The sequence below is a fragment of the Mesoplodon bidens genome (assembly GCF_964165515.1).
Source record: "Mesoplodon bidens genome assembly, chromosome: 7".
NCBI lineage: Eukaryota > Metazoa > Chordata > Mammalia > Artiodactyla > Ziphiidae > Mesoplodon > Mesoplodon bidens.
Window position 1 is genome coordinate 11,919,133 of NC_138164.1, and position 15,851 is coordinate 11,934,983.

Sequence of the window (15,851 nt, forward strand, 5' to 3'; positions counted from 1 at the left end):
TTACCCTGTACAACCCTGGGTTAAAATACTTTCCGCCGTCTGCCTGCCCTTCTTGCTGGGCAGCTCCTAGAGGAAAGGGACCTGGTTGCAAATCCTAGCACTTCCAGGTGCTGGCCTCTCTGGGGCTGTGCATCTTAGTCCATAAAAAGGAAGTAGTTATAACACCCACTTCCTGGATAACAGGGTTGAGGATGTAAGTGTAATCCATGTGACCCTCTCACACTGGCCACCCAGAACCTCCTCTCTTTTTGCCATTCTCCTGGTCCAGCCTATCCCTTCCTCTCTATTCTCCTAGCAAGTAGACGCAGAGGACAGGAAGGCTGAACCAAAATCACTCTCCGTTCCAGCCACCAGTTCTCACGCGCCCCTGGTGATGCAGTAAGACGAGCACAAGACAGGGGTCTGAATAGGGTATGAGTCTGGGCTCTGGCCGCTTGCTGTGAGCCTGAGCTTGGGTTAATTGCTGACTCTCTGAGCCTCCATTTCATCTGGAAAATGGAGTCATAATCCCCGCCATGCACAGATAAATGAAATAGCATGTGCAGAGCTCCTGCCTAGTGCCTGGCCCTTGGTCAGCAGCCATCACCGGCCCCCTCTCCCTCCTAGGGGCTCAGCTTTGAACAAGGAAGCGGTGCCTTCAGCAGAGGACACCCCCATTCTAATTCTCTACAAAGCCATGGGAATGGAGAGGAAAAAGAAAATCTGAAGGCCCATGGCAGAGCCCTTCGCTGAAAGCTGGTGATAGACAGGTAGGGAGGTTCCCATTCATCGCAGGCTGGGGCTCCAGAGCCCCAGCCGCAGTCTTCTGGGGGCTGTGCACCTCACCCCTGAACGCAGAGAGAGGGAAGCAGTCACAGAGGCAGACAGCAGAGCCCAGTTGCATGGGCGGCGGCAGATACAGTCATCTCAGAAGAAAGGCAGTGCGGCTGCAGTCTCAAAACTGACTTTATTGGCTTTTTATCAGGTGGATGAAAGGACTCAAGTGACAGAAAAGAACCTCTGAGAACTCAAAATGAGGCAGAGAGTTGTAAAGGGAGGGTCTGATGAGAGATGGACAGCAAAGGCAGTTGTGGTCCAAGATGCAGCCCAGGGCTCTGGCCCTTTTATTCTCAAGGACAACAGCCTGTGGATAATGAACCAGACAAGATGGATTTCCTCCCTTCCCAGGTCTTGGGGGGTGGTATGCAGGGACCGCTGCTTGACACGCATCCCTCAAGAAGCCATTCCAGGAAGGACCTTGCTCAGAGTCAAACAGCCCTCCCTCTTCTCCCGAGAGGCAGGATGAGCTGAAGCCATGCTTAAAAGTCTCCAGGAAAGGGTGGGGGGGGGCTCCCTCATGCAGTAGGTCCTAGAATTAAATGCTGAGACCCCACACCGTCGCCATTTTCTCCTGGGCATCCTCACTGCCATTGCCTTCCTTTGGGCCCCATCCCGTCCCCCTGCATCACTGGACCACCATCTGATGAGTATACCTGCATCTGGTGTTCCCACCTCCAACCCATCCCCCTCTCCCTGTCGGACTAACCTTCCGGAATCAACGCCAATTACACCACTCTTCCCCTCCTGGAATAAAACCAACAGACCATCTCACTCTTCAACAGCTCCCCATTAGCTCTCTGGACACAGTTTAAGTATCCAACCATTTAAATCCCGTCACGACTGGCCCCTGCCTACAGCACTCTTCTCCTCCGCTTCCTGCGGCACCTGACGCCAGCCGCACAGAACCACTCACGCTGCCTGGCATGATCTCAGCCTTTGCTGCACCTAGAATATTCTTTTCTGCTGAGATGATGCTTCTCCACCCTCAGTACTCTGTTCAGTGGTCCTTTCCTGGGTGAGCCCTTCCCTGTTCATACCTGTACATACCTTGACGGTGCTTCCACCAGACCTACCCCTGCCACTCACTGCCCACGTGACTGTGAACAGGTTCCTTATCTGCTTTGCGACTCAGTTTCCTCACCTGCAACATTCGGTGACTGTGAGGACTAAATGAGTTAGTATAGTCAAGCCCTGAAAACAGTGCCTGGCCCACAGGAAACACTTAGTAAATGTCAGCCGTCGTTATTCTGATCATTATTAATATTATGAATAGAGCATGTATCACACTGTACGGGAGTTCTTGGTTTACCTCTTTGAGTAGATCCTGAATTCCTTACCAGAAACCCCTCACATCCACATGGTGCTTGTCAGAAAGGGAGCACTTTGATGAATGAAGGAAGGAATGAATGAGTGAATGAATGAATTGTTGAATTAAAATTGGAGCTCACCTCTTCCTATTTTTATTTTTTTATTTTTTATGTGGTACGCAGGGCTCTCACCGCTGTGGCGTCTCCCGTTGTGGAGCACAGGCTCCGGACGCGCAGGCTCAGTGGCCATGGCTCACGGGCCCAGCCGCTCCACGGCATGTGGGATCTTCCCGGACCGGGGCACGAACCCGTGTCCCCTGCATCAGTAGGTGGACTCTCAACCACTGCGCCACCAGGGAAGCCCTGACCTCTTCCTATTTGAGTAAATGCAGAGACCAGGCTTTAAGGAGGAGAAGAAAGCCGTCCCTGAGTCTGGCTGTCACAGGCGGAATGAGTCGAGCTTTCAGTTTTAGTCCCTGGATCTGTACCTTGATTTTAAAGAATAGAATTCTATGACCTATTTGCAGTTAAAATAGTCTCTGGCTTCAAGGTGAAAAAGAATCCCAGGGGACTAGTTGTATTTTTTTTTTTTTTTTCTTTTTCGTTCAGCAAAATGTCTCTGGACAACGCTCCCAGTGGATTAAGGCCACAGACAGCCCACCCTACCAAGTCTCTGGCAAACTCTCTCCACAATGCTTTCTCCCAGGGAACCAGGAGGGGAAATGGAATGAGGTATTTCAGCTTCATTTACACTTAATTCATCAAAATGTCATGGGTCAGAGCTATTCAATGTCCAAAGCTTATGAGCCTTGAATCTAAGCCTTCTAAAGCCCTTTTCTCTTTGAACCTAAACGGGCCGTTCTGCCAGCATGGCGTTGGATGCCAACAGGGTACTTGGTTCTGAGCTTTGAAGCTTGAGGGGGGTCTCTCTCTTCCTGAATGTGCTTTGCTCTCTCCCAAGCTGGACCCCAAGGATGTGAAATGCAGTCTCTCGCCTTCCAGGATACCAGTGCTCAGGGCTGAACTGACAAGGATGCCTCACACACACTGGGGGAGAGGAGAAGGGGTCAGAGAGCTCATCCGTCCAGCTCTTCCGCTTTAAAGATAAAGTGCAATCCCTTTATGGGCCAGAATCAGACATGGGTACCAAATTCTGGGCATCCTCCAAATGTTCTGCCTAGAAGGACCTCTCAGGAGGGGACGCCATTTGTGACTGGAGGCAGACGAGGCTGTAATTCCAGCAGGAGAGGCCATATGCTGTGGATGAGGACTCAGGTGCCCATTGGCTGGCTGTGGGACCTTGGGTGAATCATTTGTATTTCTAAGCCTCAGGTTGCTCACCCATAGGACGGAGATAAGGATATTCACTTCGCAGAACCATTGTGGGGGATAAAGAGCCAATGCTGTGAAAGCAGTTTCAAACATGAAATCAGTGCACAGGGGCTTCCCTGGGGGCGCAGTGGTTGAGAGTCCGCCTGCCGATGCAGGGGACACGGGTTCGTGCCCCGGTCCGGGAAGATCCCACATGCCGCGGAGCGGCTGAGCCCGTGAGCCATGGCCGCTGAGCCTACGCGTCCGGAGCCTGTGCTCCGCAACGGGAGAGGCCACAACGGTGAGAGGCCCGCGTGCCGCAAAAAAAAAAAAAAAAAAAAAAAGAAATCAGTGCACAAATGTGGGGGGCGACTAGGACGACACCCAGGACAGACACACACCTGACTGCAGTGCTTCCCAGTTATCCACTGCGGGGAGAAGTGCTCGTGTCTTGGCAAGGACTCCAGACCCCTTCATGAATGCGCCGTTCCCCCACCCTCTCTGTCCTGCCCACTTTGACTGTCATTCCCCGCCCCCCGCCCCCCGCCCCCCGCCACGATGCTCCAGCCACGTGACCGTCCCTGCCTCTCCTCAGTCCCTAAGAGATGCATTCTCAACTCCCAGCAGCCACTTCCATAAGCGATTTCATTTTAAACAACGGCCAACCTCCCAGGTCCACAGCTCCTTCCAGCTACAACCTTTTATCTTGCTTTCCCATGAGGGCGAAGCTTCTTTGAAGAGTCTTACACAATGATTCAACCATTGCAGTCTGATTTCAATCCAGCCACCCACTGAAACCGCTCTTGTCCGTGGCTTCTGCACTGCTAAATCTGATGAAGGCTCTTCTGTACTTCCTTTCAAGAGGTGGGAGACTTCTTTATCCACTCTCCCTCAGCAGCCTTCACAGGCTCTCCTCCCTCACCTCCCTCTTGAACGTATGATTTTCTCCCTGGGGATTCCTTCTCTCCTCACAGCTTCAGTAACCACCTACATCCACTTGAGCACCTAGAGCTTCGATCCGCTGAGCCCACTCTCGCCAACTCTTGCTGAATATCCGTACCTGCGTGTCCAAAAGGCTTTTCAAAGTTACCATTTTCAAAGCTGAAATCATCCCCCTCTTTCCTCCCAGACCTATTGTTCTCCTGAACTTTCCACCTCAATGACTGGCACCACCATCCACCCAGACGTCCACGTCAGAAACCTGGGTGTCATCCTACCCTTGTCCTTCTCCCCTTGGCCACATCCATTTGGTCCCCGAGTCCTGATGATTTTTCTGTTAAATAGTTTCAACAGGTTACAAAACAGCATCTGCACTATGATCCCATTTAAGAAAAAATGTGTGTAAAGTATATACTCATTAAGAAATCAGAAGAGACCATATTGAAATGTTAACCATGGGTATTACTAGATGGTGGAATTACAAGTAATTTTTGGTCTTTTAAAACATATATATTTTGTAAAGACTGCATACCTCTATGTAAACGAAAATCTGTTATCTTTAAAGATAGCCTCGGAATATGTACCTTCTTCTAACTCCTAAGTTACTTTTGGTTCTCATCAACTGTTGCAGCAACATGAGCCTTCTACCCGGTTCCCCTAGCTCCAGGCTTGTCCCACCCCTCCACGTTCCATGCTGTAGAAGGTCATATAGGACCTTCATCAGTGAGCATGGCCCACTTCCTAGCCTCGCTTCCCACCATGCTCTGTTCCAGGTATAGTGACCTGAAACGGAAACTACCATGCACCTTCCTGTCTCCACGCCTTGGACCCTGGTTCCTTCCCTCCTGGCATGTTCTTCTCTCTCCATGTCCCTCCTCTCCCTGGCCAACGTGTCCTGGTCCTTAAAGATCCAAGTCAAGCATCACCTCCTGCAGGCGTCTTCCCTACACATCACAAGCAGAGTCAGGAGGCCCTCCTCCAGTCCTCTCACCATCCCCTGTACCTCCCCATCCTAGCCTTTCTCGCTCTCCTTTTACCCAACTGGTCCCCCATCACATAGTGACCTAGGGACTACCTCATTCAACTTTGTATCTGAAAACCTTGAACAATTTCAATTAAAAGCTCACTTTACATAAACTTATTGGGGTGATACAGGAGGATGCTGAGGCTGTCCTGAGGGCATCTTCTTCCTCAAGCTGCTCTAGCCCGTCTCCCCCTCCCTGCCAAGTATACCTCCACCAAGACACACCATCACTTCTGTGCAGGCCTGCTGTGGGCTCAGCTGTGAAGGATGTGACTGGAGCAAAATAAATCCAAACCCAAAAGGCTCCCAAACAGACACGGTTCTCATCTCCCCTGCCCAGACACAGCCCTGGGGGTGAGAGGCCAGCCACCTGGCCCATCTTATGTGAATCCACTTGTTTTCACTCCAACCACACTCCTACTTTTAATGGGATTTACACCAAAAGACATGCTCTGATGATTTCTAAACATAAGCAGAAAATATGCTTGAATGCTCTTCCGCAACCAACACGCCACATGTCCAAACCGCAACGGTCTTGGGTAAGCAGGTGACGATGCAGGGGGTATGGGGATATATGTGTACATAGAGCTGATTCACTTTGTTATACAGCGGAAACGAACACACCACTGTAAAGCAATTATACTCCAATAAAGATGTTTAAAAAAAAAAAAAAAAAGCAGGTGACAATGGATGTGAAAGACTGAGGCTCTAGAACGCCCAGTGGAGACGACCCAGGCCTCTATTCTTTACTACACGTCACTCCCACATCCAGGAAGCTACTGCATTCCTCAGACTCTCTAAAAAACGAGATTCCTGTATGTCAAACTTTCTATGCGTGTCCGCATACTCACGTGTATGTTATTTTAAATCCTTACAAAACTTCTTTCTAGATAAACACTGAAGCCTTGGGGGATGGAGTGGAAAGGATAAACACCCGGCTAGTGAGGGGGTGAACTGATGTGAGGTCTAACTTCAAGATTCACCCTCTCAGACCACGAGCACTGAAGTCAGACAAGCGCTTAAATGCTGGCTCTAAACTCACCGGCTATGCGATCTTTGGCAGGTTACTTAAGCTCTCCGAGCCTGTATTTCCTCATCTGTATAAGTGACAGATTTAGGTGCAGTGGCCTCTGAGGTCTCTTCCACTTGGGACATCAAGTAGCCCCAAGGCTCTACTGTTACAACCTCTGACTTGTTCCTGTGCAGCTTGGGGAAGGGGTCATACAGAAAGGGTGCAGGCTTTAGGACTATTGTGATCCTAGGGGAACACTGGGGCAGACACATCAAAGCGTTGAACCCCGGGGCAGAGCGGGGATGGGGTCACGCACTCCTGCCCAGAATCAGCCCCCACTCCGTGGCATTCAGACAACCTTCTGGCAGAAATGCTCTTCTCACTCTTCACACATCAGCTCAAACATCATTTCCCAAGGGAAGCCTTCCCTCCCCTGTCCCCTTGCCTCTCAAGGCTGGACCCCTCCCCCCCAGGTACCCTCTCATAGCTCCTTCTACTTCCCCTTTCTTTGTACTTAACACAGTGATAATAATATCCTACTGTGATCATTCATTAATATCTGTCTCTCACTAGTAAGATCCATGAGGGTAGTGAGTACGTTTATTTTGTCCCCCATTGTATCTCCATTGTCTGGGAAAGAGGAAAGTGTTCGATGGATCTGTATTGAACGAACGGGTTAATTAGTTAATTAATTAATACTGCGCAGTCAAGCCTTGATGAGACCAAAGCAGCAGCGTTTTGACTTGAAAGCCGACCTGGAGTGAATTTTAAGATCCTGTCTGATTGCCCAAGTCGTTCAGTACGAAACTGCACGTCCTTGAGTCTTGGATTCCTCTCCTCTTCCTGCCAGTCCATGTCACAGCTCATTTGGGGGTTGATAAGGGGATGGCTGTGCACTGACTCTGACATCCCTGAAGTCACCCCACCAATCACCAGGAAGGCCAAGGGGGCTGAAGAAACAGGCTCAAGGTGACAGAGTACATTGGTAAGAAGGGAAGGAAAAGGCCTAGCATTTCAGCTTTCTGGGGTTTAACCACTGGACTGCACCTCTACCAGGGGATCCAAACAAGAGGACTGCTTCAGGAGGGGCTCTGGGACTTTGAGAAAAGCAGCACATCCTTTTCTGCGGAAGGAAGCGTGGGCATCGTCAGCCGGGGGCTTGAGTCTCAAAGACAGCAGACAGCTCCCTGAAGAAGTCTTCACCCTCCCACTCTGCCCCTGTGAGAGGCTCCCAGGGCTCCCTGGGCCTTCTGCAACCTTCTGTTGAGTGTTTGCAAGCCTCTCCCTGACAGCAAAGCCTCCCTCTGGACTCTAGGAACTGGACAGTTCACCGTCTCGCTGAACAAGTCTTGCCGTTGACCCCGCTGGGTCACTGCAAATGCTGTCACGCAAACCTCTCACCACCGTCCCACCTCAGCTCTTAATTACCTTCTCCATGCCCTTGTCTGTACAGAACTTTTCATCATGCATTGCCAAGGATTACTTATTTAATACCCTAACACTTTTATCCTTGAAGACTAGGATTTAAAAAATGTATATTTTACCCCAAGTTTGGTACCTATAAAGGGTTAAGATCATACTAATTCAATGGATAAAGAGGAGGGAGAAAAGAAGGAAGGAAAGAAAAAAGCAAGCAAGAGTGAAAGGGAGGGAAGATAAAAAGGAAGGAGAGAAGGAAGGGCCTAGACTTATGCAGACCTTTCCTGGTGACATCCCAGTCCAGCTGAGGTCGTGTTCTGAGGTGGGAAGAATGTGGGTTCTGGAGTTAGACCAATCTGGGTTCAAATCCCAGCCCCGTCTCACCCTAACTGTGTGGCTGCAGACAAGTCATTTTAGCTCTCTGAGTTCAGGGGGCGCATTTGTAAAATGAGGATAACAACTAACTAAAAGGTACATTCCCAGAGGATTAGAGATAATGTATGTAAAGCACCCTGCACTTTGGCACTGGCTGGGAGGCTGCAGGGGCTCCTTCTGCACTTGGAAGGCACGGAGAGGTATGGACTGGTTCGAGAACCAACCCATAAGAACCTAGGTCTGTGCTGTCCACATTGGATACCCATCACCTTTCCTGAGCAGAAAAAACTCAGTTATGGGAATATGGACAGTGAATTAGTAACAACCAACTTAATTTTTACAGATGGTAACAGTATATACCAAGAAAACAAGAGCTCTGCCCCTGGAAGAACTTTCTACAGCCTTGCTCTAACCTAACGACGACTGACACCCTAAGACGCTCACCTGAGTTTTAATTGAGTCTCCACATGCACCCTGAAAATCCACAGTCTGCCCAAGTGCACCTTGGCCCTGGGTCTGTAAAAGCACATTAAGGAGAGCAGGGCATAGAAGTAACGAAACAGCCATAACTGTGACCAACTCCTCTGACAGGGGATCCCTTTTCCCCTGTTATTTAACCATGTCTCCTTGACGGTGCTTCTCAAGTGTCAAAGTCAACAGATGTGGGTGTGTTCGACTCTCCCAGGGCCTGTCCAAGCTCTGCCCAAGGTGCTGATGACCAAAAAAATAATCAGAACAAACAAAATGCGCCTGGATTATCCGAGAATGGAACCCCAATTCTCTAAGCCGTGTTCAGCGGTCAAGGCCTCCGTTACCTGTTACAGGTGCTGGACTGGGACCGGGAGAGCCACAGGGCAGGGATCAAGGTGGTCTTATTTGCCCATGTATATTACCAGGGCCTGGCTCGTTGCCAGCTCAGGAAAGATTTGTGCAATGAATGGACAAATACATGAAAGCTGCATGACTGATGGACGAATAAATGGAGGATTCATGAGCATACAGCACAACCTCCTGTCCTTCCAGCTGCCCCCCCAGCCCACTCCGAAATCCAAATCACCTGTTCTTTCCTTACCCGAGCGATCAGCTCCCCGACCATTCCCGTCCAGGTGCCATTGGCCTCGGGCACGCCGTACACGCCGTCCCCGACCAGGCGGATCTTGTAGTTGAACCGGAGGATCTCCGCCAGCTCCTTGAGCATGTCCACGCAGAAGCCCTCGTAGCGGTCATTGCCTTCCATCTCCTGGTGGTTTCCCTTCAGCATTAAATACGGGTTTTCCTGCAGCAAAACTGGGCAGCTGTCATTCTCATCTTAGCCCTGGTGTCTCAGCCACACATGACGAGGGGGTCGGGGACACGGGAGGTTGGGAAGAAGATAGGGTGGAAAGAGGGAAGTGGCTTGGGTAATGGGGTACTTCGGAGGTGGCAGTGAGCTCTCCTCCCTGACTTCAAGGCACTTCTCTTACCTGGAACACATAAGGGTCCCACTGCACAGAGGGTCCAGTGGAAGCCCCTCCACCTTGTTTGAGGTCATCATCTGACCCCACCCTGCATTTCATTCCTTCCTTTTTTGTCCCCTTCCTTTGTTTATTCCACATAGATGGATCACGGCGGATTATGAGATACAAGGATGCTGACGACAGAGCAAGCGAGATTCTTACATGCACAGAGCAACCGCAAACCCGAGGCAGGACGCGTCCAGCTGTGAGCGTTGGGAGGAGGGTCTCTCTGGTGAAACGTCCAGGGAAGGTTCTATGGAGAAGGTGGGATGCAAGCTGGGCTCCGGAGGAAGACAGAACACTGAGAGATGGAAGTGGTGTGAATGGAGGGCTGTTCACGGACAGGGAAAAGGCAGGATCAAGGGCCAAATCCCGAGTGAGAAGGAGCGTGGCCCATTCGGTGGATGATGGGTTTGCCCTTGAGTGGGAGCCTGGGCTGTGTGGAGGGGAGGGGTGGTGGATAAATTTAGAAAGATGAATTAGGGTCAGCATGGGCCTTGGGTGCCAGGACGAGGGGACTGTGCATCATACATATATAGTAGGGAAGCACTAAGGGTTTTAAAGACTTAAGGATGTGAGTAAAGAATATTATATAGCAAGAGAGAGGTCTGGGAGTGAGGACGACCCTCTCCTGATACGGGATGCTGAGTCCTGAGCCCTGCTTGGGGTCAGATTGGATTGCAAAGCTGAAGAATCACAGAGAGGGTCAGGCTTGATGCCAGGTTGGGTGTGAGGCACAGAGGGTAGGGTCCTCAGACCCTTGGAGCCTGAGCAGATGACCAAGGATGATGTCATCATGGCCATGGATGGTTTGAAAAGGAAGAGGTTTTGGAACATGTTGAATCTGAGGTGCTGGTCATCAATCCAGGAGGGAACATCCGACTGAATGTTGGAATATGGGGTGAGGGCAGGATCAGGCGCAGAGATGGGGCAGCCTCCAGATCGAGGTGGTGGCTGAAGCTGCAGCATACGAGGGACCATCGGGGAGGAGGACAGCAGAGGGATAAGACCTGATCTTAGGGAGGGGGAGAAGGAAGAGCAGCCGTAGAGGAGGACAAAGCAGAAGCGGCCAGAAGAGCTGACAATCAGGGAAATGTGGTCATGAAGGTCAAGGAGGAAAGGGTTTCAAGCAGGAGAAGGCAGACACTCCCACAGAGAGGAAGCAGGGCTGTGAAAGGGCATCTGGGTCACGTGTCCCTGGAGACCTTCGAAGGCAGGTTGGGGGAGGGGGGAGGGGATGGCAGAACCCCGCAAGGACGGGTGTGCACGAGAGGTGCACGGGTGAGGGCCGGCCAGGATGTTGAGAAGTTCAGAGACAAAAGCTGCCAGATCTCCGCCACCCAGCTGCTACCAGTCACGTCTCTCTCCAAACCTCAGTTCCCCCTCTGCCTGCAACAGGCTTGGAGGATGCCCAGTATCCACCAATCCCTTGATGGATGATCCCCTAAATAGGAGGGTGTAGGTAAGGTGGTAGCGATGGTGTCTTAGGATGGGAGGGACCAGAGTACAGTTGTAGGTACAAAGGGAGGAATCCTCAGAAAAGGAGAGAGAGAGAAGGAAGGAAGAGAAGGCTAGTCAGTGCAGCAAAGTCCCGGGAGAGCCAGGGTCTAGGTGAACATGGGAAGTGGGCCTGGAGGTAAGGTGGAGAGCATGGATGTGGGTACAGAGATGGGGGGAGGAGGCCCAAGGTACGGAACCGTGCCAGTCCCCAGAGCTGGGAGCAGGCAGGAGGGAAGGCTTGGCGCCTGGAAAGGTTTCGTCGGGGAACACGATGTGGGGTGAGCAGAGAGGGGCGCAGGGTTGCCCAGGCCCAGCTGAGTCAGGAGGCTGAATGCAGATGGGCAGCTGGGCGCAGGGCTTGCAAGGACAGTTGGACTCGGGGACGGGCAGGAGGGGAGATGGCTGAGCATCATGGTGGGGTCAATTCTAGGAGCCAACAGAGGGAAGTGCTGAACTCTGGTTTGCTGAGCTCAAGCTGGAAGGGGCTTCTGGGCTGGGGAAGATGGGGAGCCAGACAGGCCAGAGGTCACAAAGGGAGGAAGGGGGAGAGCGGTCTTGTGGGTGTGATGAAGCGGAAGAGGGGAAGGTCGGAGGGTCCGTGCCAGGGAGAGGGAGCTCCAAGTTCAAGGTGCTGTGCTTCTGGTTCATGGTCAAGTGCACTGTCGTGTCCGTGAAAGGGGGCCACGCTCCCTGACTTCCACACACACTGTCCTCAGCTCACGGGCCCCTCTTTGTCCTGCTTTGGCTTAACCTAACTCATCTCTGTCCCTGGGGTCCCATCCCGCCTCTGACCCCCAACCCACTTCTCAGAACCCCTTCCGCACTCGCAGCTGGGCCTCCACACAGTCCTTATTCGTCCTCCTACACGTGCCGGCTCGCAGGTAGAACATACATGGAGCCTGGGACGGACTCCTCCTTGTCTCTGGGGCCCCCACCTGGCCCCAGCATCCAGCACTTGTGGATTGCGTGGGTGAAAATGCTGAAATGGCCTCACCGACAGGGCTTGGCTGGGCATTTCCACGCCTGGGTTGGAAGGCAACCTCCCAGGGTATCTTTAACGATCCCAAGGAGTGTCACAAAACTGTTCTCCCCGAGAACTCTCTGCACTTAAGTTAATTTAAAATTCACTAACATATTTAGAGTAAATAAACAGGAGGCCAGTGTTGCAGGGAGGAACTGTGTGGGAGGGGGCGGTACTCACTGGCACTTTGGAGGGTCTGGGGGCCGCGTGCTGGCCTGGAGCCCTGTCCTGGCAGGCAGTGATGCGGGCAAAGTGCTTAACCCGGGGTCTGATGCAAGGGTGTGTTCTGGGGGTGGGAGCTGCGGCTAATTCTGTGTATTTGCCGGTGTTAACCAATAAATCGCTCACAAGTCCCAACTGCACCCTGACAGGAGCAGGATGCAACAGGCCTGTGCGCTGAGTTTTAAGGGATAAATCATTCAGATGATGATTTGCCAAGGAGATCCCCCAAATGGCCCCCAGGGACTAAATTAAGGTAATCCTTCCTGGTAAGAGTTACTGACTTCTACACACATGCACGAGAGAAGGTTCTCATTGGAATCGTACTGGCCATGTTTTTAAATGTCACCTGACACAAAAGTGTCCTTCCCCACCCTCATGAGCACACGTGTGCATATGTGAACAACCGTGTGCATGCATGCACTCACACACAGGCACACACACGCAGGGTCAGACTGACTTTCCCAGTCTAGAAGCATGACCCTGCAGTCTCAGTGTCCCCGTGGGCCTGTGCCAGAGCTCTGAGCCCCGTCCAATTCCAGTCCCCGAAAGGCAGGAAGTACAACCCGGCAATGTCCCCATTTCTCTCTCAAACTCTTAACTGGCTTTTAAGGGACACCTCTGACCCTGTAGGAAGGAATTCCTTCATTCAAATTCTAATCATCAGGAACTTCCCTGGTGGTGCAGTGGTTAAGAATCCGCCTGCCAATGCAGGGCACACGGGTTTGAGCCCTGGTCCGGGAAGATCCCACATGCCGGGGAGCAACTAAGCCCGTGTGCCACAACTACTGAGCCTGTGCTCTAGAGCCCAGGAGCCACAACTACTGAGCCCGTGTGCCACAACTACTGAACCCACGTGCCACAACTACGGAGCCCGCGTGCCACAACTACTGAAGCCTGCATGCCCAGAGCCCGTGCTCCGCAACAAGAGAAGCCACTGCAATGAGAAGCCAGCGCACTGAAACGAAGAGTAACCCCCACTCACCACAACTAGAGAAAGCCCGCACGCAACAACGAAGACCCAACACAGCCAAAAAAAAAAAGAAAAAAAGAAAAAGAAAAGAAAATTGTAATTATCAGGCTCCTACTTTGTGTCAGTCCCCTCAGTCTTTCAGGAGCCCTCATTCTGGAAGGGGAGGTAGAGATGTAAATGCCAACTCTAATAGGAGAAAGGTGTGTACAAAATGCGAGAGGCAGGGAGCAGGCAGGAGGCAGGTGAGGGAAGACCTCACGGAAGAGGGGACATCAGAGCCAAGCTGTGAAGGCTGTACAAGTATTTCCAGGTGGAAACAGGAATTCACAGAGAGGGTGTTCCAGGCAGAGGGAACAGCACGTACAGAGGCAGGGAACAGCATGACGCAGTGAGGAAGTGTCAGGCAGTCCAGTGCTGCCAGACCCCACGTGGCATGGAGAGGAAGCAGGTACAGCAGGCTGGGCTCGAGGACGAGGGGTTTATATTCCAAGCTCGTGGCCGGTCGCTCCTGGGCGGCACTGAACTGAGGAAATGACAGGACGGTTCTGATTTTAGAATGACGGTGCAGCCAGAAGGGCGGGGCTCGGGAGAGACAGACTGAACAAGTGAGAAGAGGGCCTTTGAGGAGGCCACACGCAGCTCCAGTGACGAGGTGGCTACACCTATGTTAGGGCATGTGCTTGAGGATGGACAGCAGGTGACAGACTCAGGAAGTCCTTCAGAGGCGGAGCAGGTCACGGCAATTGTGCACGTGTTGCCCCCACTCGGCCAGGACTGCCGGTCAGCGTCGCTGCAGCTCAGCCAGGCGCTCCCAGGTCTCAGGGGCTTGGTGACACCCCCCCACCCCCGAATCCTGCTGACATTTCCACGTTGGTTCAGATGAGCTCAGGTTGGGCTGAGATGGGGAGGGGCTAAAACCCTGTGAGCTGGAACTGCCTTCTCCATCCCTTGCTTTGTTCCCTCTGCCTGGAATGTTCCTTCCCAGACGGCCACGTGGTTGTCACCTCACCTCATCAGGTCTCTACTCGGATCTGCCCTTCTCAGTGAAGCCAGCAGCCCCTCTCCCCTTCCTCAGCTCTGTCTACACCTGAGCACCTAGAACAGCACCCAGCACACAGGAGTGCCCCCCAAATATTCACTGAATGAATGACTGAAAATATTCGGTGACCGCCTGTCTCGTACCAAATGAAGGGAAAACTCACAAGCTTGACATTCAGGTCCCTAAGCATTATGGACCCAGCCCACTTCTCCAGCCTCAGGCCTTGCCCCCTCTACCAATGCCCATTTCCTAGAAACCTGCACTTTTTGGCATTTCCTGAGTGCCTGACAACACTCTCCTTAGTCCACTTCTCCCTCCTCATCAGCCCTGTCTTTGGGGGCCCATCCTCAATGTCCCTCTCCTCGGAAGGCTTTGCTGACCTCCCCGATGGCATGGGACCTCTCTCTCGTTCACCCGCCATGGCTCTAGGCATGTGCCTCTCTCCTGGCTTTTATCCTGCTCTGCTCACAGGGGATCAGTTATTCCAGTGCAGGGCTCCTGAGTCCCAGGAGTTCATGAATGTAGTGATGGAGGTCCCTGAGCTCTTTTAATTATCTTGAAAGCCTGAAAGAAAGGGACACGTTTCCAAACCTTGCACAGTTAGCAACAGCACAATAGGCTGAACAGGCTAATAGTCGAGTCTGTTTGGGGCTGGGATTCCATCAGTGCGGCCACACTGATTACCTCCTGTGGATAAGATGCTGGGCCCGGCAGGGAAATAGGTTTTTGATTGGCTAAAAGGAGGTGGGGGAAGGGGGCAAACTAATAATTACTTAATACATGCAGTTGGTTAATGGACAAATCTTTTAAAACCTGAAGTCTTCAGGGATGGGGGGAGGGGAGAAGAAGATGACTTGGGCCGTGAACGCACTTGATTCGCGCCATCTAATAAATTACAGCCTGCTTGAGGACAGAGACTGAGTCTTACTCAGCTTCGTGTCTCTAAGAATGAGCACAGTGCCTGGCCCACGGGGGAAGGGCTTGGTAATTGTCGAAGAGAACTGAATCAAATAAAAAAGGCAGATGGTCCCTTGCTCTATAGATTGAGAACTTTCTTTTGATCATCTGGAAATGAAGAAATAGGCCATGAAAACCCACTGAGATTCAGGTGTCCACTGCCAGGGATGCAACTTGTTCAAGCAGGCACCAAGCAAAGCAGGCTGTCTTGAGAGTCGGGGCCACCCTGGGGGACTTCTCCCGCGTGTCCTAGGCGCCCTGCCCTCGGCTGTGCACAGCTGCCCTGGCTGTCAGGGTGCCCCTGGAAGAGGCATCCACCAACTGTGCTGTCTTGCCACCCCATCCTGCTTCCCCAGCTGCTTTGGAACTCATCAGATATCATTTCCATATGAAACAGCAACTTGAGTTTAATTACACTGTCATAAATTGGCCTCCATGCT

The 15,851-nt window shown here is 52.0% G+C and overlaps 1 protein-coding gene across 1 annotated transcript in view; it reads right to left on the minus strand.

The window, feature by feature from the left end:
- GRIK4 (glutamate ionotropic receptor kainate type subunit 4) overlaps positions 1-15,851 on the minus strand; it is a gene marked incomplete at its 5' end in the record, with an annotated part of 314,312 nt that overhangs the window by 65,129 nt on the left and 233,332 nt on the right. The window contains one exon of the mRNA XM_081241422.1: positions 9,279-9,482. Within this exon, the coding sequence (XP_081097548.1) occupies positions 9,279-9,482 (204 nt within the window). The remainder of the gene's footprint in view (positions 1-9,278; positions 9,483-15,851) is intronic.